The sequence below is a fragment of the Dipodomys spectabilis genome, unplaced genomic scaffold (genome assembly GCF_019054845.1).
Source record: "Dipodomys spectabilis isolate Male_0828 unplaced genomic scaffold, ASM1905484v1 ptg000219l, whole genome shotgun sequence".
Taxonomy (NCBI): Eukaryota; Metazoa; Chordata; class Mammalia; order Rodentia; family Heteromyidae; genus Dipodomys; species Dipodomys spectabilis.
Genome location: NW_024870896.1, coordinates 3,130,294 through 3,156,958, shown reverse-complemented (window position 1 = coordinate 3,156,958; position 26,665 = coordinate 3,130,294). Strand labels below are relative to the sequence as shown.

Here is a 26,665-nt window from a genome sequence, read left to right as displayed (position 1 = left end):
CGTATTCAATTGTATCTATTGTATAGCATAATATCATATTTATATATGTTTATATATAACTGACAATTGTGGAGTTGATTTACCTCCTGATTAATTATTGAACCATTGTTCAGTAATAAATCTAAGTCTATTTCTCTGTTATCAGGAAATACATTAAAATGATAATGCTTGTAAAACTCACACTGATGAGTTACAAAAGCTTAAATAATTAAAATTTACAGAGAAGATAATAGAAATTAAATAACAGAAAAAGGGAGAGTGGCCAGTGGGAAGAAGAAAAATTTGGTCCACACCAAGAAAACTTGCACACCCTAAACCTCCACATCCCATGTCTTTTTTTCCAGGAATCTTTTAAAAACTTAATATATTAGAACCAACTTGCAGGAACTACCCAAAACAGAAAATAAATTGCAAATTTAGGATTTAGCAATTCTAGTCACAACTCTACCCAAGCCTTCTACAGACATGCAGGCATTCACCAACAATCTCATTAGTTGTTTTGTTTTGTTTTTTTAATTCCTGAGTTTATAAGTTTTCTCTGAAAACAATCGATATACCAGAATTGGTTCAGACTAGACACATGTGGCTCAGGCCTGTAGTCCTAGCTACTCAGAAATCTGACATGGGAGGAAACCATTTGACCAGTCATTCCCTAATAACAGAAATAGGCCTTAAGGAAAGTTCAATTCTGCTCAGTATGTGAAAGGCCCTTGGTTCAGTCCCCAGCAAGCAGGAGAAAAAAAGGAAAAGGGAGGGGTCGGGAGAAGAGAGGAAAGGAGAGAAGAGAGAGGAGAGGAGAGAGGAGAGGGGAGAGGAGAGGAGAGGAGAGGAAAGAGGAAAGGAGAGAGGGGAGGGGAGGGGAGGGGAGAGGAGAGGGGAGCAGTATATATTTACATGAATAGATGTATGTATGTGTGTATATGTGTGGGTCAGCCTGTATGTATATAGACATACATATCCCTTTAAAAAGTGTATTATATTGAATGTTTCCATTTTAATCCCCCCTTTCTATCCTCTCCACGCCCTGAATCTATCATTGCCTCTGATTTCACTCAATTAGTTTACTACTCCTGTCCTTCTTACATCTGTCCAACTGCTCTTCTCATGGATCTCCTGACATCAATCTTTCCTCTTCCTAAATTTTACATATATGACATACGTTGTAAGTGTTTTAGAAATGCCAGAGAGAGGAAAACAACCTGAAAAAAAATCAACTTAATGTTGGGTACTACTGGCTCATACCTATAATCCAAGCTTTGAAGAGGCTAAGATTCAAAGATAGCCAGAGAAGAAAAGACCAAACAATATCTTATCTCCAATTAATCAGTTTAAAACAACAAACACTCTCTGTTCTTTTCTAGCTCTCTGCTCTCTGCTCTCTCTCTGCTCTCTCTGCTCTCTCTGCTTTCTCTCTGCTCTTTTCTAGCTCTCTCTGCTCTCTCTCTGCTTTTTTTCTAGCTCTTTTACATCTGCATCCGCTGAGGTCACATCTGAATTTGATGTGCCCACACCTTTCTCCGCCCATACCCTAGATGAGGCCTAGCCCAGGCCCAGATCCCTCTCTGTTCTTTTCTAGCTCTCTCTGCTCTCTCTGCTCTCTCTGCTCTCTTCTCTCTCTCTTCTCTCTCTGCTTTCTCTCTCTTCTCTCTCTCTGCTCTCTCTGCTCTTTTCTAGCTCTCTCTGCTCTCTGCTCTCTCCTCTCTCTCTGCTCTCTCTGCTTTTTTCTAGCTCCTTTCTAGCTCTTTCCTCTCTTTCCAAGCTCTCTCTCTTTCCCAGGCCTTTCCCAGCCACGTGGAGTGCCAACCTTGCCTGGTCCCAGCAGGTCTACTGAGTAAACCTACCCCTTACCTGAAAAAAATAAAATAAAAATAAAACAAACAAACAAACAGGAAATGTAGCTGCTACTTAATTGTAGAGTGCCAGTCTTCTGGGGGGGAGGGGGGGGAAGCTACTGTAATTCTTCTTAAGAAGACTTTTGCAAAGAAAAGCACTATGTGAACCTCTGCAGTTACGAGGTTGGCAGCCTAGCCCTGAGTTGAAACTCCAGTACCAGAAAACAAATTTCTGGCATAAAACAAACCTTATAAGTAATAGCCCAAGTTTGGAGGTGTGTTCAGTCCAGGCAATGCTTATGCATATCCAAGGGGAAGCAGAAGGGATATTGGTACATATGAAAATAGTAAAGGGAGACAGAAATGGAGCTAAGGAAGTGTACAGAAATACAGATAGGATTAGTATCTGAAATTGAATTTTAAATAAAATTGTAACCATTTGAGCAATAAAAATTATTTTTATGAATAACAAGAGTTTTATTTTGTTTTTCTTCTGGCCCAAGGACTGGAACTCAGTTCCTGGGTGCTGCCCATGAGCTTCTTTGCTCAAGGCTAGCACTCTACCACTAAACCACAGCTCCACTTCTAGCATTTTTTGTTTTAATCAGAGATTTGAGTCTAACAAACTTTCCTACCCAGCCTGGCCTTGAACTGTAATCTTCAGATCTCAGCCTGAGTATGTAGGATTACAGGTGTGAACTAATAGCACTTGGCCAGGATAATAGTTTGAAAGGCATTATTTTGGAAGAGATAGTAGTCTAAACGGAGTGAGTAGGTATGCTGAAGCCAACAAGCTAGAGGCTGGAGGCATGTAATACTATTTGTACTGACATACAAGAAAGTATCTTCAGATTGTTTTGATCCCAGAAGCAAATGCTGTGGAAAAAAAACCTGATGAAAGAATTTTGTATTCTAAATCTTAATCACTGAGAGAGAGAAAAATAAGTTGAAATCATGGGCATGGAGCTTAGAAGCTTAAATTGACTATGCAGGTATTCTACTACTTGAGTCTTGCCCTGGGCCCTATGTTTTCAATTAATTTTCAGACCAGGTGTTGAATTTTTGCCCTAGGCTGGCATTCAACTTGAAGTTCCTCATCTCTGCCTTCCTGATAGCTGTGATTGATTGTAAGTGTGCAATTCTACCACCAGATTTACTAAAAAAAAATTATACAAATGTAACACTTGTTGAAACCCAAGTAAAAATGTAGAAGTCATGTATAATTCGTTTGTGTTCCTTGGAAAGGGAGGTAAGGATGACGGAGAGCTAACATTTTATGGAAACTTGAATCCCTGGACTCAAAGCTTATAGCACAATTGTGCAGTACTTCAATAACTCGTACTGGATTCCATTCCCAAAATTAAAACAATAAATACTTCCCCAGAATCTTAAGTCGTCCCAAACTGACAAAATTCTTTTCTTGTCACATTTAAGCCAGGCTTCAAAACTTTGTTATGAACCATTTATGTGATTTCTTAGAAAAATCAGACTTTCAAAAGATCACTGACTGGACATTTGTGGATCATGCCTATAATGCTAACTAGTCAGGAGGCTGAGATCTGAGGATTGTGGTTCAAAGACAGCTTGGACAGAAAAGTCTGTAAGACTCATCTCCAAGTAACCACCAGAAAACTGGAAGTAGAGTTGTGCTTAAGGTGGTAGAGAGCTAGATTGAGCAAAAAGAGCTCAAAGACAGTGCCCACGCCCTGAGTTTAAACCCTATGACCAACCCAAAAAAAAAAAAAATCTCTTATAACTAAGTTTAGAAAGTGTATCTAGATACCTGATAGTTTCAGTTTAGAAGGTTTGTCTACCTACCTCAGATACATTTTCCAATTTTCCACAGTTCACAACATGGTACCACATCATCCTGATCCACATTCAGCTAGCTAGGAATCTATTTTGTGCTTAATTCATTCCACATGCTCCTGTAGAACCTGAATAGCCACACACCCACTCACCAATGCTTTATTCTACATTTAGGTCAATAATGTCTCCACAACATCTATGTGGTCAGTTATTTCTTTCAGAAATATCACTATATATGTTTTAAATAATGTACACATAGAGCACTCACAACAAAACCACTTGCATAAAGATGTTATAAAAACACCTTCTTTAAGAAAAATTCTATACCACTATAACAAATATATTTCTAAATGGTCCTCATCCACGGCCTCTTTTTCTAGATATTTTGGTAGAGAAAAAGACAGAACAATCAAAACAAACTCAGAATATTCAATGAATAAGGGGAATCTCATTTAATTATAAAAAAACCCCTATAAACATATTGAAATTTTTATTAAGCCACTGGAAAATAATGTATACACTGCATAACTTCTTTTTCATGGTGGTACTAGGGCTTCAACTCAGCGCTTTAGAACTATCCCTGAGCTCTTGTGCTCAAGGCTAGCATTCTACCAGTTGAGAGGAAAAAAAAAAAAAAACTTCTCTTCCTTCAGGTACATGTGATTAAGATTTCAAGGTGTTTCACAAAGGAAAGTCTCACAGTGTTAAACTTTCAGCAATGGCTTTCTTATCCCAGTTGAAGTAGGTAGAAATAGAAAGCAAGACACATTTCCTAATCCCCATAGAGAAAAGACTCAGCATAGCAGCTGTTGTCTGTAAGCTTCTTCCTTGTTTTGTTTTGCAAGTACTGAGGCATAAACTTAACCCTCTCGCTTCAATTGTTTCTGCACTTGACTGGTACTTTGCCACTGGAGCCAGGTCCCCAGTTCCTTCTTTTCTGTTGGTTAATTAGAAATATTATTGTTAAGGTAGACTTTCTAGTATTAGAGCAAACGAATCACTAACACCAGCATTTTACCTACTTGAGTAAATTAATGGCGAGAAGCTAGTATGTGAGGAGAAATTCAATTTCCATTTCCAATTTGTTATCTGGTTCTAATGTATGTCTGGCTTTTTGGCTTGGTTTAAAACTGCCATTACCAAAATTCATATTTTATCTTCCTTTTATGCCAGTAGCAGAATCTGAACTCAAGGCATTGAGCTGTTGCATATTTTTTGTTTAATGATTTTGCATACAACTTGAGCTGCACCTCTAGCTCCTGACCTTTGCTGGTTCATTAGATGAGAATCTCTCAGTCTCTCTTTTTCTGTAGAAAAAGAGTGTGCAGGATCTGCTTTGAACCTTCATCCTTAGACCACTTTAGATGCTAGAATTTCTAAGATAGGTCATGACATCTTTTCCCATATATGTAAATCTTCTTTCTCCTATTGATTATGTCTTTTACTTTTCAGTGTGCCTATTTCCTATGTATTTTGTTAAATATTTTCTCTCAGAGTAGATTCTTGATGTTCCTTGAGGTGAAATTTTCTCACATATTTGCACCAAGCATATTTGATGTGTATAGAGAATTTAAGAGAGTCACTACATTTGCTACCACTACATCCCACTACATTTACTCTGGCATTTGTCAGAAGACCTAAGACATTTGGTCCACTATGGCCTAGAGCTTTTGTAGCAGCCATATCACCCCATGGAGGCATGGCCTGGATTCCTTGCCACTCCCTGCGCATTGAACAGGCCCCTGTATAGCCAGTAGGTTCTCTTGGACAGCTCCAGGTCACGCTATGTTTTGCCCCCACTCAGGACCTATGGGTCTGGGATATCAGATTGTAGGTAGAAAAAAAAAAAAACCAGTATTTAGGACTCATGAATTGCACAATAAAAAAATTGACAATTTAATAAAATTAGAAGAATAAATAGAATGACCATTTTACAGCCATCACAACAAAAAGAAATATAGAGATTTTCCCAAAAAGCGGGGAGGGAAGCTCTAAGTCCTGATCAGCCTCTAAGTTGCCTTCAAGAATAAATTCTAGATGAGGATCCTCAAAGGGATCTACCTCTTCAGGAAAGACAGGATTTTCTTCCTGAGTTCAGGGAAGAGCAGATTCTAATTCTCAATTGGAGATTGGTTCTCCTGCAGCAGGACAGATTTGTTTGGATATTCTATAAGGCCGAATTCACTTTCCTTGACTGAATCTAACTTTTGGACCTCATTTAGTGGTTCTCCTGAACTTAGACTAGGGACATTTTCCATTAACCCCATTGGTGTTAGTTGATCCTGCACAATAAGTGGTGTGTTGGTTTGACTTGTTTGGAGCCGATCTAGGCGGACCGTGAAAGTCAGAGGAAGAAATTCTGGATCTTCATCCTCCTCAGGGATACCTGCAGGTTCACCTGTGTCACATGTGGGGTTCACAACAAGGGGGGCATCCACAGGATTCAAAATCTCTTTGGGCCTCACTGCGAAAGGCACAAAGCGCTGGATATTCACACGGTTTCTGGAGTCTGGTGATGGCTCCAGAACTCCATCGGTCACCATCACTGACATCACTGATTGGTTCTGTATCTCCCGTTCAGGAGAAGCTGCTCTACAGCAGCCAAAACCTGAGAATGGAAATAGGTACAGGATTCTTAGAGGGGGCTCTAGAAATTCTGCTATGACTCAACTTCCATGCTGATCTAATGGAGGAAGCTGCAGACTGAGTTTGGAATGAACTTTGATGAGAAGGTAGGGTCTTTCTCATGCGTGGCTATGTCTGAGTGCTTCCAAGAAAAGAACAGACATTGCCTGGCAGAGAATATCCATAAAAGGACATTTTGCCAATCTGGGTAGTACTAAGGGCTCCCGGCCAATCAGGACCAATCCCAGGGGCCCAGTATCCATCCCTACTCACAAGCTGTCAGGCATCTGCACGTGGCCTTCTTCCTCTTTTTCTTGGTCTTATTGGTCACAGGTTCCTCCAGCTGGTCAAGAAGAACCTGTAAGCGGAGGAGCAGGTCCGAGGAGGGCATGTTGAGCATGATGTAATACATGAGGTCATTCAGGCTGTCTTGGTTCTTGGGTTCATGGAAATCATCAGGGTAGCAATCCATCCACATAGTGAAGAAGGAACAAAGGGCACTGTGGGCAGATTGGTGACAAGGAAGTGAGAGCTCGCCCTTCCCATCCTGAGCCTCCCATAGCCCCTTTCTGCCAGGACTCCCATGGTGCAGCTGTCCATCCTATATGCAGACTTGCATGTTGGGAAGTGGGAGGAGACTCCTGCAAGCAGCATGATCCTCACAACCCACTTCTAGAAGTTTCTGAAAGAATTCTCCAAAACGCTCACTGTGATAGGATCTGGCTTTGTGCACACAGCCCTCCCTGTCATCCTTGAGAGTCCACAACCACACCACAGCTGTGTCCCCTGCCACCCACAGTTGTCCCAAGACTCCACCCCCTGGTAAAATTCACAAGTGGTGTGTAAGTGAGAAATTTGCACTTTGAATCAGAAGCCTCAAGGAGAAGCCTTCTTTGGGGGCCAAAAGTCACTTACTTCTTCATTTGTTCATCTTCCTCACAGTGAGGGCGGAGGGATCTGTACCTATGGGAGGAGAAGAGGAAGTCAGCTGTGTCATTTTCTTTTTTTGGAACTAGCAGAACATTCAAGGAGCTGGCTAGTCCCAGATGGGAATGTAAAACTGAGAGACAAACAGTGAGATGTGTAATACGGTTCTGTGAAAATTCAACAAAGAGGCTTATATGCATCTGTCCAAAGTAAATGTGCTAGTGGCATGAGCCACTAATCAGGAGGCTGAGGTGTGAGAATCACAGTTTGAGGCTAGCATAGTCAGGAAAAGTCTGAAGACAGTCATCTTCAATGAACCAGCCAAAAACCAGAAATGGATCTGTAGCTCAAATGGTAGAGGGCTAGCTGTGAGCACTTAGGCCCTGAGTTCAAGGTGCAGCACGCACACACACACACACACACACACACACACACACACACACACGTAAATGCTTCAAAGGTCTATAAATAAATACAATATAATCCCTCCCTGATGGCTCAAAAGTGATTCAGCCCCCAGTTCCCCCATCCCCCAGCCTTTCCTCTGTCTATATTACTTCACAGGTCTCCAAGATTACTACTGAAACCTTATGTACTAATGGGAAATGTGGTTTCCTAGGGCCTCACTTAGATGAGGACTGAAGTTGGGTGCCACTGGCTCATGCCTGTAATCCTAGCCTTTCAGTAAGCGGACTGCTGAGGCTCCTGTAGCTTCTGAGGGAAATGCAATGTCCATACTGGAGACACCAGAGTTCTGGAGGACCCAGCCCTAACTAGCCAGGGTATGCCCTCTTTCATCTCATCCCCCATTCCCATGAGAAGACCCCAGTGAAAGGAATAGGCTTAGAGAGGTGCCAAGTATTCCCAAGACTCAGCTAAGAGGGGCTGAGCCACTCTGGGCTCAAAGGGGGAACACTCACTTTTTGAAAAGAATAGCCAGCACTTGCTCCATTGTCCCACACTGTCTATAGGTACGTAGGAAGCTTCGAATAAAGAAGAGGTCGCCTTTCTGGTGGGCAGGGACCAGGTTCACCACCAGCTTTTCCAGCAGGCCTGCCTCCAGGCTCCATGGCACATTCAGGGTCGGGGCTGAATAATTGTCACCCTTAGGTGGTAAAGAGAAAGGATCTTACAAACACGGAAATGGGAACACACTTCAAGTTGAGTGATTGTGATAAAGGGAAGTGAAAAGTAGACAGAAAGCATTTTGTCAGTATAGATACTTAAAAGCACACAAGAACATTCTAAAGTGGGCCAAGGTTGGGATCAAATAGGTTTTCTATCATGAGTATACCTTGCCTGAGTTGCCTTGTGTTTTTCTTGATTTCTTTATGGACAAATCCCTGAGATACTGGATTCGTGGCTTGCCACTGATCCAGTGTCTGCAGCTTTGACTGAGGCACCCATAGCTCTCTTGCCGGAGACCGGAGTCTCGTGACCTGCGAATGCAGGTCTTTCTCATTCGTGAGTCGCAGGCCAAGTGAGCCAGCTTGAGCTAGCTCAATACAATAGCCTGCTATCAGGGTTCCATGTTCTATTCCATTGTGAAGGAGGCAGGGTGACCTCTCAGGGCCCAATGACCTATGCTGCTTCCTCACACAGGACAAAAGAGGTTGAAACCCCCCCCCCCCCATATCACAATGTGCACATGTAGACACAGTTAACAGCACACCTTGTCTGATGAATCCCAACCTCCTCTGCTAGGCCTAGTTATTAGCATGGTCTCAGCTTCCAGGATCCGGTCCTAGGTCAGATCCATGCCTTATTTGTCACTGTTGCTCTCATCCTGCACAAATCACTCTGCTTTTCATGGTCTTCTCAGCCTGCCATGTATTTCCTGCACATATTTTTGACATCTCTGTTCTAGGATAGTGTTAGCCTTCTGTATCCTAATCATCTGCCCTTGAAGGCTCTCTGGGCTGTCATCTGGAGAAAATGCAAATACTTAGAGATTAGAAAATCAAGGAAGTATCAGAAAGCAACATTACCCACACATTCAGACATTTGTACAGGTTTTCATTTTTGTAAGAGAAGACTATTTTGGTACTTTTGACAAATATTTTATGAAGGGGATAAAGAATTAAGGGAACAGATGCTCCACTGTCATTACTATGATGATGACAACTATTCTTAAAAAAAATACTACACCTTTAAAGGAATGTGATATTTAAAGGTAGAAAACTGTGCTCCTGTGCTTCTTACAAGATATTCATTTATACACTATTTGCCTCTGAAGTCTTGGCTTCTGTGTCCCATGACCCACTGTTCATGATCCTCTTCCCTCTTTCCTCGTTGAGGAAAAAGGAATTTCACAAATTATTTAGCAATTATCCAATCTCCAGATGTAAATTTAAGATACAATATTGCCTGTGATATTGTATGTGTGTGTGTGTGTGTGTGTGTGTGTGTGTGTGTGTGTGTGTGCATGAGCTGTGGAACTTGAACTTGGCCTGAGTGATATTCCTAAGCTTTATTCCCTCATCTAGTGCTCTACCACTTGAACCTAGCTCCATTTCAGCTTTTTGTAGTTAATTGGAGATAAGAGAACCACGGACTTTCCGGGCTGGCTTTGAACTGAATTCTCATGTCTCAGCCTCCTAGGTAGCTAGGATTACAGGCACGAGCCACTAGCACCTTCTGGTAAAGCATTATTACTTGTGGCAAGTTTCAGTCCAGCTTCAAAAAACACTATATTAAAAAACCCACAATCAAACCCTATTCAAAAATACAATATCAAGGTGGGATGAGGATAAAATTTAGTGGCATAGTATGCTAGTCTAACTTTCAGGAAACCCTGGCCTCCATATCTACTATCACAAAACCAAGCAAAATGAGGTAGTTTCAAAAGATCCTACCTATTATGCAATTCCATCATTTAATAATTTCAAACTGTGAAAAGAATTAACATTCATATCTGTAAGGGGGAATAGAAAGAAAGATGGCAGACCAAGAAAAGGAAAATTCCACATTGTGGCTCAAAGTGGTTGAGTGCTAGCTTTGAGCTCAAAAACTCAGTATCCAGGCCCTGAGTTCAAGCCCCATGATCAAAAAAAAAAAAAGAAAAAAGAAAAAAAGAATTTTTCTCTAAGTCATAATTTAGAAAGAATGTTTTATTTTTATTCAGTTGTTTGAACAGATGCAGTTCTTATGCCAGGGAAAAGTGTTATATTTCTCTTGGTTGCTCACTCTGTTGTCCTGTTTTGAAAAGTGCTTTTGTGATATTTGGGGGGACAGTCTGGCCTCCACATACTGTACCTCTGCAATGCTAGTGGTTGGGAGAGTGGCTGTCTGTGCCCAAGTTGCTTAAGAGATGATCATAACTTTCCAGGGCTCCAACCATAACATCTCATGGTCAACATTCGATATGAATTCTTTCTATAAAGCTTCATTTTTTTTTCATTTTTTAAAATATATTTTTATTGTGAAAATACTGTACAGAGGGGCTACAATTACATGGGTAAGATAATGAGCACATTTCTTATCAAGCATTGTAGCCTCCTGCTTTGTTTCCCCTTCCCATCCCTTCGTATCTTCCCCCGCCCCCCCCCCCCCCCGTCCTCCCCCACCAAAGTTGTAAAGTTCGTTTTTCGACATAATGACTTGTACATCTCATTGTTGCAGTGGTCTTCCTGTATCCTTGTTTTAACAATTTGTTTTTTCCCTTCCCCTCCACATATACCAACATCATATATAGTGAAAACAGGGGTTGTACCATGGGGGAGGGACACACAAGGCAACAAAGACATAATCTTATAAACAATCGCATGAAAGATCTCTCTGTCCATGAAGCTTCATTTAATATTGACATAAATAACATATTTGGTGTTGCTAGTGGGGCTTGAACTTAGCGCCTTACTGTCTCATTTGTGTTTTTCATTCAAGGCTGGTACTCTGCCTCTTTTGCCACACCACCACTGGCAGAATTTTGCTGCTTCATTGTTTTTTTTTTTTTTTGGGTCTGGTAGTGGGGCCTGAACTCTGGGCCTGGGCGCTGTCCCTCAGCTCTTCAGCTCAAGGCTAGCGCTCTACCACTTGAGCCACAGCGCCACTTCCAGTTTTTTCTTCTTGCTTATGTGGTGCTGAAGAATCGAACCCAGGGCCTCAGGCATGCAAGGCAAGCGCTCTACCACTGAGCCACCTTCCCAGCCCTTTGCTGCTTAATTGGATGAGTCTCAGAGAGTTTCTGCCTGGACTGGCTTGAAACCTTGATTCTCAGATCTCACACTTCTGAGTGGTTAGGATGACAAATGCTGAAATGATGATGAGAGCCCTCAGGCCGGGGAGAAAAGCAACCAGTGATGAAGAGCACTCATTGGTCAGAGCAGTTTGATAGCAATACGATAGGCAAAAAAAAAGATCAATAAGATTATAAGCCTAGCCAGCTGTTGGTGGCTCACACCTGTAATTCTAGCTACTCAGGAGGCTGAGACCTGAGGATCACAGTTTGAAGCCAGCCTGAGCGAGAGAGTCCATGAGACTCTTATCTCTAATTCATCACAGAAAAAAAAACAAAAAACTGGAAGCAATGCTGTGGCTCCAGTGGGAAAGTGTCAGCCTTGAGCAAAAGGAGCCCAGGGCCAGTGCCCAGGCCCAGAGTTCAAGCCTCATAACTGGAAATATTACATACACCGAATATTGTAAATATCTGTAATCTCAACACTTGAAAGATTGAAGCCACAGGATTCATGAGACCAAGACGTTGGCTATATAGTGAGAACCTGTCTCAAGAAACAAGCCAAGGGAACTAAACAAAACAAAAGAGATTGTGACAAATCCTAATTCTGTTTCTTTTTGTAAAGGAAACATCAGTAGACACCTGTTTCCAAGTTCCCTAGAACATAAAAATTCACTTGAGAAGGTAAGAGTAAAGAAGAAGGAAGTCAGCAGACAAGGTAAAGAAGATCATGGCCCTTAGAGCCCCTGATTTCCTCTTCTCTCTAAGTACCCATCACTTTTGGGGTGCTGCATGTTACTCTTGCTGTTTTTCCTCTTAGTGCCATTCTCCTCCTCACATCTTCTTCCCTAGTGCCAAGAGTATGGAAGGTATTTCAATGAACTAAACATACTGAAATTACTACAAAGGTTGACAGCCTTGATTCTAGACAATGGTAGAACTTTTGGGGCCCATCTTCTTCCATTCACTGTCAAGTTGCAGGAGCCAGCAGCACCCATTATACGGGCAGCAAGCCCACAGTGCCATCTAGTGTTTGGAAATAGAAAAACATATGTAGAAAGAAAGCAATCTGCTCACATCTCATTTATTTATTCATTCATTTATTCCACAATCTTATATTAATTATTCTTCATCATACACTGAGTTTATTGTCCTCTTCCAACTCAAATTGGGGATTTCTAATCCTCAAATATTCCTCTCTCAATTATCCTTTCCTTGTAGATGAGTTAACCAAAACAATCATTTCCTGAGGAGGTACACATTAGATCTTATTTACACAATACATTGCAATATGTGCAAAATTAATACTAACCATAAAATATGCCAAAACCTTTCCTTGCCACTTTATAAATATTAATACACTTGATCTTTGTAACCTGCTATGGGCTAACTACTACTGTTATCTCCATGAACAATATGAGAAAACAGGCCGGGTGCTGGGGGCTCATCCCTGTAATCCTAGCTACTCAGAGGGCTGAGATGTGAGGATCGCAGTTCAAAGCCAGCCCAGGCATGAAAGCCTGTGGACTCTTCTCTCCAATAAACTACTCAAAAAAGCCAGAAGTGACACTGTGGCTCAAGTGGTAGAGTGCTAACCTTGAGCACAAAGAGGCTAGGGACAGCACCTAGGCCTTGAGTTCAACCCCAAGGATTGGGGGAAAAAAATCACTCAAAAAGTGCTGGGGCATGGCTGAAGTGATGGAATACTTGGAAACAACTGTAAAGCCCTGAGTTCAAACTGTAGTACTACCCACCACTTCCACTAACAAAGTAAACAAGGGAGAGGACACTTTCCCAATGAGGAAGTACAAATTGCCCATTAAAAAAAAAAAAGCTCAGAGACACAAACAGCACGTGTTTTCTCTCATCTGCAGAAGCTAGATATAAAATACACTGGGACCTAATAAATTATACAGGTCTCCAGCATTCACACACAGTTAGGCCAAAGGATAGTCTCAGGACAGGAACAGAAAGACACAATGCCTATATGCATCTGATCATACAAAATAATATTTATCAAGATGAACTCCAGGAAATGGAGAGGATTGTTTTTGTCTTTTTTGCTTTCTTTTCTTTTCATCTTGTTTATCTATAAGTCTTTCAGAGTGTAAAGGGAAGCACAGAAATGGAGGACAAATGGTGATCAAATGCAGCAGCGGCACTCACTGGACACCATGTCGAAAATGAACCGAGTATGTTGTGGATGAGATGGGAGGCAAAAACTGAGAGAGCACGAGGGAAGGGATGACAATGCCCAAAAGGAAATGCACTTTTGCCTTGCTTATGTAACTGAAACCCTTCTGTTTCTAACATTTCCAAACCAGAAAGACACACACACCGTAGAACGTTCAACATCTATAATGATTGAAACCACATTGAAATCCTCCCTTCACCTTGTCACAATCGCTATCATTAAAAACAAAAAACAGCTAGACACTGATGGCTCATGCACGTGATCCTAGCTACTCAGGAGGCTGAGATCTGAGAATCATGGTGCAAAGCCATTCCCAGCAGGAAAGGGTAAGAGACTCATGTTCAATTAACCACTGAAAACCTGGAAGTGGAGCTGTGTCTCAAGTGGTAGAATGCTAGCCTTGAGCAAAAAAATCTCTGGAACAGCATTCAAACTCCGGATTTTTTTAAAAAAGGAAGAAAGGACTTGGAGAAGAATTTTTTTTTTGGGAGGGGGGTCCGTTCGTGGGCCTGAACTCTGATCCTGGGCGCTGTCCCTTAGCTCTTCAGTTCAAGGCTAGTACTCTACCACTTGAGCCACAGCATCACTTCTGGCTTTTTTTTCTGCTTATGTGTTGCTGAGGAATCGAACCCAGGGCCTCAGGCATGCAGGGCAAGCGCTCTACCACTGAGCCACCTTCCCAGCCCCTGGAGAAGAATTTTTAAATGCTGCTAATGAGAATGTAAAGTAGCACAAACAGTGTAAAAATAAGTATGGCATCTTCTCAAATTAAAAATGGAATTTCCATCTGATCAGGCTATAACACTTCTCAACATATATACAGAAGGATTAAAGTTAGCCTACTTCAAAGACACACACCAAAGTATATTTATTACAGTATTTATTACAGGCCGAGATGCCTGTCTGTGTGTCATTATTTTTCTCTGATTGGATTTGCTTTCAAAGTTGTATCATATTTTATAGATTTTCTAATTATTTTTCTGACTTCTTATTGTAGAAATTCTATAATATGTTGAATTTCTGGAATAAGTGGGCAACTATTAATATGTCAGAATGTAATATGGAATATTTATGTCAGAATGTAATAGGGAAATATTTAGCTTAGTGAACTATCTACTTATTTCAGTGCTTCATGAGACTATATTCATGAAGAGGCAGTGTTTGCTTTTGCAAGAGCTTGCTAGTAAGAAATATTTTGGTTGAACAGGGCTTATATATTTGCGATTTTGGGGTGGGGGAGAGAGGGTATTGGTTGTGGGGCTTGAACTCTGAGTCTGGGCACTGTCCCTGAGCTCTTCAGCTCTAGGCAAGCACTCTACCACTTGAGCTTCAGTGCCACTTCTGGTTTTCTGGTGGTTAATTGGAAATAAGAACCTCATGGACATTCCTGCCTGGGCTAGCTTTGAACTATGATCCTCAGATCTCGGCCTCCAGAGTAGCTAGGATTACAGGCGTGAGCCACCAGCACCTAGCTTTGCTCCATATTATTTCTATGAGACGAATAATATGCCTTCATGAAATTCACCTCTCTACCTCTCTCATGTCCCATCCCCATTCTCTTTTTTTTGCCTTATTTTCATAGCATGAAAAATAATACTTCAACCATATTCTTTCTTTCTTGTTTTTTTTTTTTGGTCAGTCATGGGGCTTGAACTCTGGGCCTGAGCACTGTCCCTCAGCTCTTTAGCTCAAGGTGAACACTCTACCACTTGAGCTACAGCACCACTTCTGATTTTCTGGTGGTTTATTGGAGATGAGAGTTTCACGGACTTTCCTGACCAGGCTGGCTTTGAACCGCAATCCTCAGATCTCAGCCTCCTGAGTAGCTAGGGTTACTGGCATGAGCCACTGGCACCCAGCTCCATATTCTTTCTTATTCATGTTCTCCATTTTATCCTATTCATGCTCTCTTTGTCCTCCACTGTAGCCTAATTAGTTCTGTAAGTTAGGGGAAATGTAAACTTCTTTAATTTGGAAGCATACTGTAGAAGTTTAGTATATCTCCTGGTAAATATGAAACCATTAATAGGGTAAAGCTAGGGTGTGTGTGTGTGTGTGTGTGTGTGTGTGTGTGTGTGTGTGTGTGTGTGTGTGTGTGTGTGTGTGTGTATTCTTGAGGCTTATCTGCCAGGTGTCCTGAATATCTAAAGTCCCCATGTTGGAAACTTGCAAGTATTTTCATATTGAGTCAAGTTCTGTATACATGAAAAGCCACATTTAATAGTTAAGACGGATTAAGGCTTGAGGAATGAATTGAGATTATAACCCTGAGATATGGAATCTCCTTGAAGATGGTTTTTATCAGAAACCCAAGATTAAAATATGTAGATAGAAGAAGTAAAAACCTTTGTATGGTAGAGTAATTGTCTTCATGGCTCACATTTCCTATGTAGCTATCTATGCAAGGTTTCTTGTTTTGGGGGGGTTCTGTAGTTGCTGTTGTTTTCCTTTTGTTGGTTTTTAGATAGAGTCTTGCTGTGTACTCCAGAGAGGCCTAGAACTTTGCCAACTCCCCCTGCCTCACCCTCTGAAGAGCTGTGATTACAGGCATTCATCACCTCACCCAGCTATTAAGACTCTTTGCAGGTCACTTGTTACTTCTTCCATTCTGAATCTGCAAACTGTTTCCATTGACTGGTCTTGCTCTCCTTTTAAGGAATGTGCCCAGATCAATCAACTGCATGATCAATTGTTCTCTGCAGGAGAACATAAAATAGTCCTCAAGCCTCACTCTGGGGATATTTTAGAGGTACTTATGCTCAGGCCTACAGAGGCATCCAGATCTGCTCTGCCAATGAATATGCTCAGCCAGATCCCTTGAATTCCACAGAGTCCTGAACTAACTACATCTACTGCTGTCCACCTCGAAGGCCTGACTGGTGATGCACCATTGTTATGTGATAGATGAGTGATAGCGCTAGTTCCATTTATGTAACCTATAGAAGGTTGCTCTTTATTCATAGGTTGAGAAATGAAGAACCTTTTTTTTTTTTTTTGCCAGTCATGGGGCCTGAACTCTGGGCCTGGGCGCTGTCCCTCAGCTCTTCAGCTCAAGGCTAGTGCTCTACCACTTGAGCCACCAACCATACTTCTGGCTTTTTCTGCTTATGTGGTGCTGAGGAATTGAACCCCGAGCCTCATGAATGCAAGGCAAGCACTCTACCACTGAGCCACCTTCCCAGCCCCAAGAGCAGAACCTTTGACCTGTGGAGTCTGACCATTAAAAAAACAAAACAAAACAAAACTTGAGATGACTTGGCAATTTAGATGTCATTATTATCACATGCCTCAGCAATTGATTAAGAGTGGATATTGAGGATCTGGCTGGAAGGCCCAAGAGGAAGCATGCAGATCACAATGCACAGATACTTGGTAATCAGTTCCCCCGTCTGTTGATTGTTCAGTGTTGAATAGATGCCTTCCGTGTTGTTCTGCGGCATTTCCTTCCCAGTTATTTCTCTTCATTATTTGAAGCCATGTTTCCATTTTCTGAAACTGTATTTCAGTTTTACCATGGCATCCTTTGGAATAGTCAATTATCACTCCTTTTCTGGTACATGCAACTCCCAGAAACCAGAATTTTGTAGTTGGAAGGGGCTGAATAAATAATCAGCCCCAGAGGAAACTGAGATCTGTATGTGTTTATCTTATTGTGCTCCCAGACAATTAACTGCCTTAGCAGGATTGACATTTGATACCAGCTTTTAAATACGCTCTAATTGCTTCAGGATTGTTTCCTTAGGCAGTCAAAGTCCTCTTTCCCCAGAGGATTGTGGCTTGATCTTCTGTCCCCTCAGCAGAAAGGTTTAATCTGGCTAACCCAAGTAGAGATAAACCACCTTTTTTTTTTTTTTTTTTTGGCAGTTGTGGGGCTTGAACTCAGAGCCTGAGTGCTGTCCCTGAACCTCTTTGTGCTCAAGGCTACTACTCTATCACTTGAGTCACAGAACCACTTCTGGTTTTTGAGTGGTTAATTGGAGATAAGTCTCATGGGGACTTTTCTTTCCAGGCTGGCTTCTAACAGTGATCCTCAGATCTTAGCCTCCTGAGTAGCTAGGATTATAGGCATGATTCACCAGTGCCAGGCACCAATTGCCTTTTGTAAGTATAAATACAGAATTTTTTTTTTTTTTTTTTTTTTTGTCAGTCGTGGGACTTGAACTCTGGGCCTGGGCGCTGTCTCTCAGCTCTTCAGCTCAAGGCGAGCGCTCTACCACTTGAGCTACAGCGCCACTTCCGGTTTTCTGGTGGTTTATTGGAGATAGGAGTCTCATGGTCTCTCCTGCCCGGGCTGGCTTTGAACCGCGATCCTCAGATCTCAGCCTCCTGAGTAGCTAGGATTACAGGCGTGAGCCACCAGTGCCCGGCTCTTAAATACAGAATTTTTTTTAAAGAAAAAAATCATTTTTCCTAGTACAAAGGAAAAGATTCCTCTTTATTCTTTTCTTTCACAAGATTTACTTTAGAAAACTGGTCATAGGAAAATCAATTTGTGTCCCTTTATGTTGTATGTAAACTTTTAAAACTAAAGCCTCTTCTTTTCAACAGTTCATGATTTTTAATTTGTTTATTGATACCAATACTAGGCCTTGAACTCAAGGTCTGGGTACTGATACTGAGCACTTTTGCTCACAACTAGTATTCTACTACTTAAGCCTCAGCTCCACTTTCTTGGTGCATAATTGGAGATAAGAGTCTCACAGACTTGGGCTGGGAAGGTGGCTCAGTGGTAGAGCCCATGCCTTGCATGCCAGAGGCCCTGGGTTCGATTCCTCAGCACCATATAAGCAAAAAGAAAAAAGCCGGAAGTGGCGCTGTGGCTCAAGTGGTAGAGTGCTAACCTTGAGCTGAAGAGCTGAGGGACAGCGCCCAGGCCCTGAGTTCAGGCCCCATGACCGGACCCAAAAAAAAAAAAAAGAGTCTCACAGACTTTTCTGCCCTGGCTGGCTTTGAGATCCTCAGCTCTCAGCCTCCTTAATAGCTAGGATTGCAGATGTGAGCCACCACTGCCTAGCCATGATTGTTCTTTTAAGCAAAAAGATCTATCTACTTGAAATGAAACTGGCAATGACTTTGTGCTCCTATCCTGAGGGCTGACCAGGGCTTGGGTTCATGGAGACTCACTCAGAAACTCCTTCCTATCTCAAAGAGAGAACCAATACATTTTTCCTTTGCATGAAGCCAGGCAGCAAAACTAAATGGCCAACCAATTATCAGGTAAATCTCAGACCGTAAACAAAGTGCTATCAAATGCTCTTACTTGAGGACTCGTTAATGTTTATCTTGAAAACTAGTGTGTGATGACCATGTCTACTTTGCCATATTGCAGGGGAGATACTTCTTTCAATGTTCCCAATCTCTGAATGGAATGCCTATAATTCATGTCACAATCTCATTTAGTGCTTATTCACATAACGGAATCTGTTGTCTGTTCCACACTGTAGAGAGCTCCTCTGGGTGGAGAACTATTTTTTTAATAATAATAATAATATTATTATTTGGCAGCACTAAAGATTAAACTCAGGGCCTAGTGCTTGGTAGGCAGGCAGTCTACCAATTGATCCAGGCCTCCAGCTCCTTTTATGCATTGGTGATTTTTGAAATATGCTTGGGTATAAAATGAGACTATTTCAATTAATAATGAGTTATTAATCAACTCAATTAATTATTAATCGTTAACAACTGGCTCAATTAATATTCTATTAATATTTTCTCCAGTTTTCCATTGCAGCTGGGATGTCCAGTGAAGGGCCCTGTACCAACCATTTTGCTTGTGTAACAGCTTTCCATAGTTGGCAAAGCAGGTGTCCATTCCTGTGTCTAGTCATTGGCTGAAATGGAGAGTTGAAAACATTTTTTTGCCTGGCCTGACATTGTGCCATGATCTCAGCCTCTCAGGTAACTAGGATTATAGGACTGAGCCACTATCACCAGTGATGTTTTGTTTTCATTTACATGTATCCCAGCATATGGTGCCATAGCAAGATAGTAAAGATGGATAAAATAGCTTCCTAAATTAAAAAAAATATTTTAGGTGACTTTGTAAGAAGTTATAAGCTCAAGAGGCACTAAATAAAAAGCATGAGAAAAAAATGTCTCACAAGTATCATTTAACAGAATATTCATTCTCATGTATGCTTTTCAGAAAAGTAAGTCAAGGTGCTAGATTAAAAATTGAAACTTTGGCTTTCATGTTTTGTGATTATTGACTCAATTGAGTTAGACTGACGTTCCTTTGGTAATATTGTTCTGATCATAACTTCATTGCAAGCCTAAACAGAAATAAGCCTCAGCTTCATTGCTCTGCAAACAGCAGCAATATTTATGTTCTAAAAGCTAAAGTTTCCTCAGTTAAAGCCAAGGGCTGGTGACTCATGCTTGTAACCTTAGCTACTCAGGAGTCTGAGATCTGAGGATCAAGGTTAGAAGTCATCCCAAGCAGAAAAGTCCATGTGACTCTTATCTCCAATTAACCAGCAGAAAACTAGAAGTGGCTCAAGTGGAAGAGTGCCAACCTTGAGATTGAAAAGCTAAGGGAGAATATGAGGCCCTGAGTTCAGGCAAGTAGGCAAGCCTGTGCATTCCTCCTCCACGATTTATCTAGAACTTTTTTCTTCTTAAATCTTCACATAGTTGTACAAAGCTGTTACAATTTAACAACTTAATGTACAAAAAGATTACAATTTAATATACATGTAGAGAGCATCTTGATCGGTCACCTCTCTATAGTTTTCCTCTTCCTAAGCACTCTCTCATGTTTCTCACTTCCTTTTTTGCTTCCTTTCTTCCTCTACATCTAATATTGTAAATTGTATTCTTTCTAGAAATTTGATACATTGTTTTTTTGATAGCTTGTGGGGCTTGAACTGTGGGCCTGGGTACTGTCCCTAAGCTCTTCAGCTCAAGGCTAGCGCTCTATCACTTGAGCCACAGCGCCATTTCCGGTTTTTCGGTGGTTTATCGGACATGAGTCTCACGGACTTTCCTGCTGGGTCTGGCTTTGAACCATGATCCTCAAATCTCAGCCTCCTGAGTACCTAGGATTACAGGCATGAGCCACCCGCACCCGGCTTGTATTTTAACTTTTTAAGTAGTGCTGAAGACTGGACCTAAGTTCTTTTTAAAATCAGCCCTGATTAGTTATATAAACCGGTTCCATTTCCACACGTCCATCTATGCAATGTGTTTTGATGAGATTGGCCCCTCTCACACTACCCTATCCCCATATCAATAAGCTTGTGTCATTGTCTCAGGCCTACATCAACGACTTTGACTTTACTAACCCTCCTTTGCCCTCTCCTCCCACCCCATTTCCAACCTCACAGACTAGACCCATTTTACATTCCCTGTCATTCCCACACGATCATAGGGGTTTCACCCGTGTTTTACATATGCATGCAAAACATTTTAATTTGATAGATCCCCTGGGTTACTGCCATTCCTCTGTCTCCACTCTCTCCCGATTAACTAACAGCCATTAATGAGTTCACAGATGTATTTCAGAGTTGTCCACCTTCTTTTCCTCCCCACACTTAAATCCCTACGGTTGCAATGACAAAACACTGAACCCTAGGCTTCTACCCTGAGTTACACCTCAGTTAACCTAATTCAAACTATTTCGTCCACCCTTTATTTTTTCCTTAACCAACGGATTATTCAGATGTGTAACGTTTCACTCGCGGGTGTCTGGAGGTTATCTTCTGGTGGATTTATAGTTTTAATTCCATCAGGATCCGTAAAACAGATTTGGTGGGATTTCCATCGTAAATTTCTTTAATTTTCTAAGTGGGGCACCCTTAGGTCAAGCGCCGGTAATCGTAGCTATTCAGGAGGCTGAGAACTGAGGACGGCCGTTCGAAACCAGCCAGAGCAGAGGAAGTCCCGGAAGTCTGGGTTCCTATTAAACACCGCGAAGCCGGAAGCGGAGCTGTGGCTCAGGTGGTAGCGCGCCGGGCTGGGAGGGACAAGCTAAGGGACACCACCCCGGCCCAGCGTTCCAGCGGACACACACACACATGGCCGCTCGCTTAGGGGTTCCCAGAGGCCGGAGGAAGCGTTCGAGTGGAGATGGCGTCCAGCGGGGTGTCATCCCCCGAGGCGTCAGTCTTGCCGCCAACCAGCGCTGCCGCACACCCTGGAGAGCTTGGAAGGGAGCTCCGCCACCCCGCCAGTTCGGCTAGCTTACGTGCGTGCGTGCGTGGGCGGAAATCCCGCCTCCCCGCGCCTCCGATTGGTGCCTGGACACAGCGGGTGAGCCCCAGAAAGGAAGATGAGAGGTTTTGAAGGAAGCAGAAGAATTGGGAGGAGCGACGAAGGGATTCTGTTTCCTATTGGCTGGACTTGCGGAGCAGCCTCGCTGTGATTGGCAGGACATCAGTTTCTCCCCCCCCCTCCACTCCCCCCCCTCCCAGCCAGCCAGCCTCTACGGCCCGCGAGAGGCACCGGGATCGCTGGCGGCGGCTGGAGCCGGCAGCGGCTGGAGTCTGTTCCCGCACGCTGGCGGCGCGAGGCTGCAGGGCCGCTGCGCGTCAGGTGCTGGAGCCTCGGGGGCCGGGGCTGCGGGCGAGGAGGAGGTGGGGGTGCGGGCCGGAGCTGGGGGGCTGCGGAGCGGGGGGCGGTGGGCGTTGGCGCGGCGGCCGGCCCGGGGCCTGCGCGGCCCGCCCGAGGCGGCGTCTCGCCTGTCTTTCCCATTGCTAAGTGATTATTGCTGGGGGGCATCTCTGCAGAGGTGACTGTTTTCTGGGGGGTGGGTGGGGATAGGTGAGGGGTTTGTTTCCCGCCCCGCGCAGCGATCTGTGTGCCCGATCGGCAGGTGCATGCTGGTGTCATTTGTGGTTGAAGCGGTGGGCGGCTGGCTTCCTGTCGTGTGTGTGGATTTACCTTGGAGGATGTCAGAGAAGGGGGGTGACATTCTGCTTTGGTGTCTGGGGACCGTCCAGTCGCTAGGGCGCATCGTTGTGTTTGCAAAAACCGGGCGAATGTTCATCTCTTGAGGTGGCTTTTCCCTTTTCTCCTCTTCCTTTTGCTCGCTCTCATCTTTTCCTCTATTCTGCTCTTTTCTCATCCCCCCTCCCCCAGTCCTCTCTCTCTCTGTCTCTCTCTCTCTCTCTCTTTCTCTCTCTCTCTTTCTCTCTCTCTCTCTGCTGCATTAAACCGTGCAGGAGGGGCTGTGAAAAAAATTTTTTTTAAGCTTTAGATTTTTAACATTTTTGTTTTATTTGCAGGCCCTTCACTAAAAGGAAGCTAAACGAAGATGCCCTCTGAATCGTTTTGTCTGGCTGCCCAGGCTCGACTTGACTCCAAATGGTTGAAAACAGATATACAGGTGGGCTTTGCTTTTTTTTTTTTTTCCTTTGTGTATTCCGACCTCCATTTTTAAGTTGCTAGTTAAGGCTTCCCCTTCCCCTCACCTCACCCCGAGATATATAAGGAGATGCCAATTTGATTTTGCCATATAAGAGAAACAGTTTTCTTTTGCTTTTCTTTGGGGAGGGGTGTCCTGGTCTTGGGATTTGAACTCAGGACCTGGGAGCTGTCCTTGAGCTTTATGGCTCAAGGCTAGAGTTCTACTGCTTGAGCCTATGTATCACTTCTAGCTTGTTTGTTTGTTTCTTTGCTTGTCTTTTTTTTTTTTGTAGTTCATTGGATATAAGAGTCTCAAGGACTCCTTCCTGGGCTGGCTTTGAACTGCAATTCTCAGATCTCAGCCTCCTAAATAACTAGAATTACACTCAAGAGCCCAGCAGGTTTATTGCTTGGAAAGTCAAATGTACTAGTAATGATAGCTCTCTTTTTGTAGATTGCCTTGCATTCTAGGTTACTTTTAAATATAAGAAATTTGCAATCTAGTTATGCAAAATGTTTCCTCTTTTCTATGATAAATGTGAATCCCTCATAAAGGTGACTTAGTAACTATTGTCTGTTTCTTGTTTACTTTTCTGTTCTTTTTCAGTACTATGGTTTGAACTCTGGGTCTTGAGATTGCTGAGATTGCTAGGTAGACATTATACCATTTGAGCCACACCTCCAGCCTTGTCTTACTGATAGTTTTTTTGGGGGGGGGTCGGTCGTGGGGCTTGAACTCTGGGCTTGGGCACTGTCCCTGTGCTCTTCAGCTCAAGGCGAGCGCTCTACTGCTTGAGCCACAGCACTACTTCTGGTTTTCTAGTGGTTTATTTCAGATAAGAGTCTCACAGACTTTCCTGCCTGGGCTGGCTTTGAACTGTGATCCTCAGATCTCAGCCTCCTGAGTAGCTAAGATTACAGGCGTGAGCCACCAGCGCGTGGCCTTACTGATAGTTTTTGAGATGATCTGCTAACCATGAAAGTGCCGTGTAGTAGCTTATTTATGGGATCTTGAGTTTATGCTTCTGGAGAGATGAGTTAGCTCAGTTGAACTGTTGTAGATGATCTCTATCTGTCTCTAATCTATCGATATTTTGTGCCTGTTCTAGGGCTTGAATTTAGGGCCTGAACATTGTCGCCTAGCTTTTTCACTTAAGGCTGGTGCTCTACCACTGGAGCCACACCTTCACTCTGTCAGCTTTTTGCTGATTAATTGAATATAACATTTGCAGAAACTGCTTTCCTGCCCTGGCTGGCTTCAAGCTTTGATCCTCAGTCTCAGCCTCCTGAGTAGGATTACAGACATGAGCCTGGCTTATATTTATGACAGATGTATTAAGAGGATTGCTCAGATTTTCACATCGGGAACATGAAGAAACATAATGTTGGCTTTAGACTCAAATGTTTTGTAAGATAATTGCAAGTTCATCAGGAAAAGATCTAATAAAAAGGAGTTGTTTTTCTGTATGACTCCTTTGTCCCTAAGTTAGTTTCCTATTTGAAGGGCCTTGAAAAACTTCTTTTGGAATTCCATATTACTAGGGAAAAGAAGTATCTGAAATATTTTGTAGGCTATATGTTTTTAAATATTTGTCAGGTAATCTTTTTATAATGGTCTTACATAGTTCATCAAGAATTTGTAGAATAGTTGATCATAGCTAGTTATGGTGAGGTGCTATTACCACCTCCCAATTATATTTTGCTTTTTAAAACAGGTGTTAAGTGCCAGTAGTTATAAGAGCCAAGTGTTTATAACTGTGTTGTTTATCTGTCACTGTCTGTTTTTGTCTTTTTTAAGCAAGTAAGATATGAATAATTCTTTATTTCTGAAATTATGAGATGCAAGCAAATTCTTTCTTAGAATTTTTTGTTGTTATGTTGGTCCTGGGACTTGAATTCAAGGCCTGGACACTTTGAGCTTTTTTTCCTCAAGGCTAGCATTCCACCACTTGAGCCACAGTTCCACTTTTGGCTTTTTGATGGCTAATTGGAGATAAGTCCTGTCTGGGATGGCTTGAACCCTGATCCTACGTGTTTTTGTGTGCGTGTGTGTGTGTGTGTGTGTGTGTGTGTGTGTGTGTGTGTGTGTATGGTGTAGTTTTGCTAGGATAATAGTTGAGCTACCTGCTTCTGGCTTGATTAATTTTTATATTGATGTTTATATATGTTGATAAACTTGTTTGTTGAAGGTTTTTTCCTTAGTATTCAATTATGAATAACTGTTAATAGCATTCTAATATCTTGATCTAAAACCAGTTCAATCATTAACTTGCTATCTCTGATGAAACATCATAGAGTCCTTGCTTTTTTAATTTTTTGATTTATTTGTGATACCAATATTTGGTCCTTCTTAGACATTTTAGTTATTATTCAGAAGTCTTCCAAATGCTGAAGAAACAGGTTGAGAATAGTTAGTACACCAGAGGAAAATGTGTTATAGGTAATTACAGTTATTTAGCATGAGAAAACAATTTATTTTAAATAGTTTCTCCAACATTGCTTTTTGAACATGTGAAACGAGTGTTGTTTCATCCTACAGAGTTAAACTTAGTTTTAGTCTTTGGGTCTTCGCAGACATCGTGACAGCAGCTAGCCTTGTGTTGACAGATTTTCCTCTTATCTTATTAGGTTGGGTCTCCTGGAGTTTTGTATTGGAAACAGAATTGATACCTGATATATGAATAATGTGTGACAAATGTATATATGTATAGAATGATACCTATATGTGTCTGTGCAATGTGTGTATGCATATATGTACGTGTATATATTTATGTGTGTTTTTTATGTTCTATATGTGTATATATACACCTATACATATATACATGTAGAACATATATAAAGGTATTCTACATGTATATGTAGATGTTTCATAGGATTTAGCAGACCTGTTCTCTACAAAGCTATTTTTATTTAAAATGCCCTTGGAATTTTCAGTAACATTTAGGAAGGACCAATTTTTTGGTGTAAAAGTTCTGGTGAGTGTGTTTTATAAACATAGATCTTGACTTCCTAATTATAGATTTTAGAATAGATTAAGTCTAGGGTTCTGCAACTAAGTTCTAATGAGGTGCCATTTGTATTCTAGGCATCTCTGCTTCATAGTACACACAATCTCTTAATTCTCAACACTTTTTTTTTCCCAATTTTTATGTGGATTAGAATATTTTCCATCACTATTTTAAATGTAATAATACAGAGCTAAGAGTTGTTAGCCACCTCCCTATTTTTATTCATACAGCAAAACCCCCATCTGATGGGGTTGATAGTTGTTGTTGCTGTTTTTTTAATTTACAGTGGATCCAAAAGTTCAATTAAAGAAGAGGAACTATTTTTAAAAAAGGTGTATGATGCCTTAAAATCGTTTTATTCTTAAAACTCATTTATTCACCACTCTTTTGAGGCAAGCAGAAGGGTGTGTCTTTAAGCATGGGTCCAAAATGGGAGTTACCCTGATCTTTCTTGCATAAGCTAAGCTCAGATGAATTTCTTACAGTTTCTATTTTCAGGTTCTTTGATGTGGCCTATGAAATCAGATAGGCACAAAGCAATATTTTTAACATTTTATTTTGAAATAATAGATACACAGGAAGTTGGCAAAGAAAGTAGAAAGTTCTTGGTGTACTCTTTGACCAGACCCCAGAATGGTTACATTGTGTTTAACTTCAACAGAATAGAAAAACAAGTCTGTTGATCTCAGTACAAACTTGTGTACACAATGCTATGCCATTCTGCCACACGTGTCTATTCTTATCACACCCC

General features: G+C 41.9%; 2 protein-coding genes across 2 annotated transcripts in view; one reads left to right on the top strand and one right to left on the bottom strand.

Annotated features, from left to right (window-relative positions):
* Positions 1-5,542: 5,542 nt before the first annotated feature.
* On the bottom strand, positions 5,543-22,279 carry LOC122122947. The gene is made up of 5 exons (XM_042697394.1): positions 22,004-22,279; positions 8,114-8,298; positions 7,182-7,229; positions 6,540-6,766; positions 5,543-6,249 (listed from the first exon to the last, which is right to left on the bottom strand). Exons 1-5 carry the CDS (start codon positions 22,277-22,279, stop codon positions 5,753-5,755), a joined length of 1,233 nt encoding a protein of 410 aa, XP_042553328.1. The 3' UTR covers positions 5,543-5,752.
* Positions 22,010-26,665, top strand: part of Herc2 (HECT and RLD domain containing E3 ubiquitin protein ligase 2) — a 152,931-nt gene continuing 148,275 nt past the window's right edge. The window contains exons 1-2 of the mRNA XM_042697406.1: positions 22,010-22,093; positions 22,786-22,886. Of these exons, the coding sequence (XP_042553340.1) occupies positions 22,815-22,886 (72 nt within the window). The 5' untranslated portion in view covers positions 22,010-22,093; positions 22,786-22,814. The remainder of the gene's footprint in view (positions 22,094-22,785; positions 22,887-26,665) is intronic.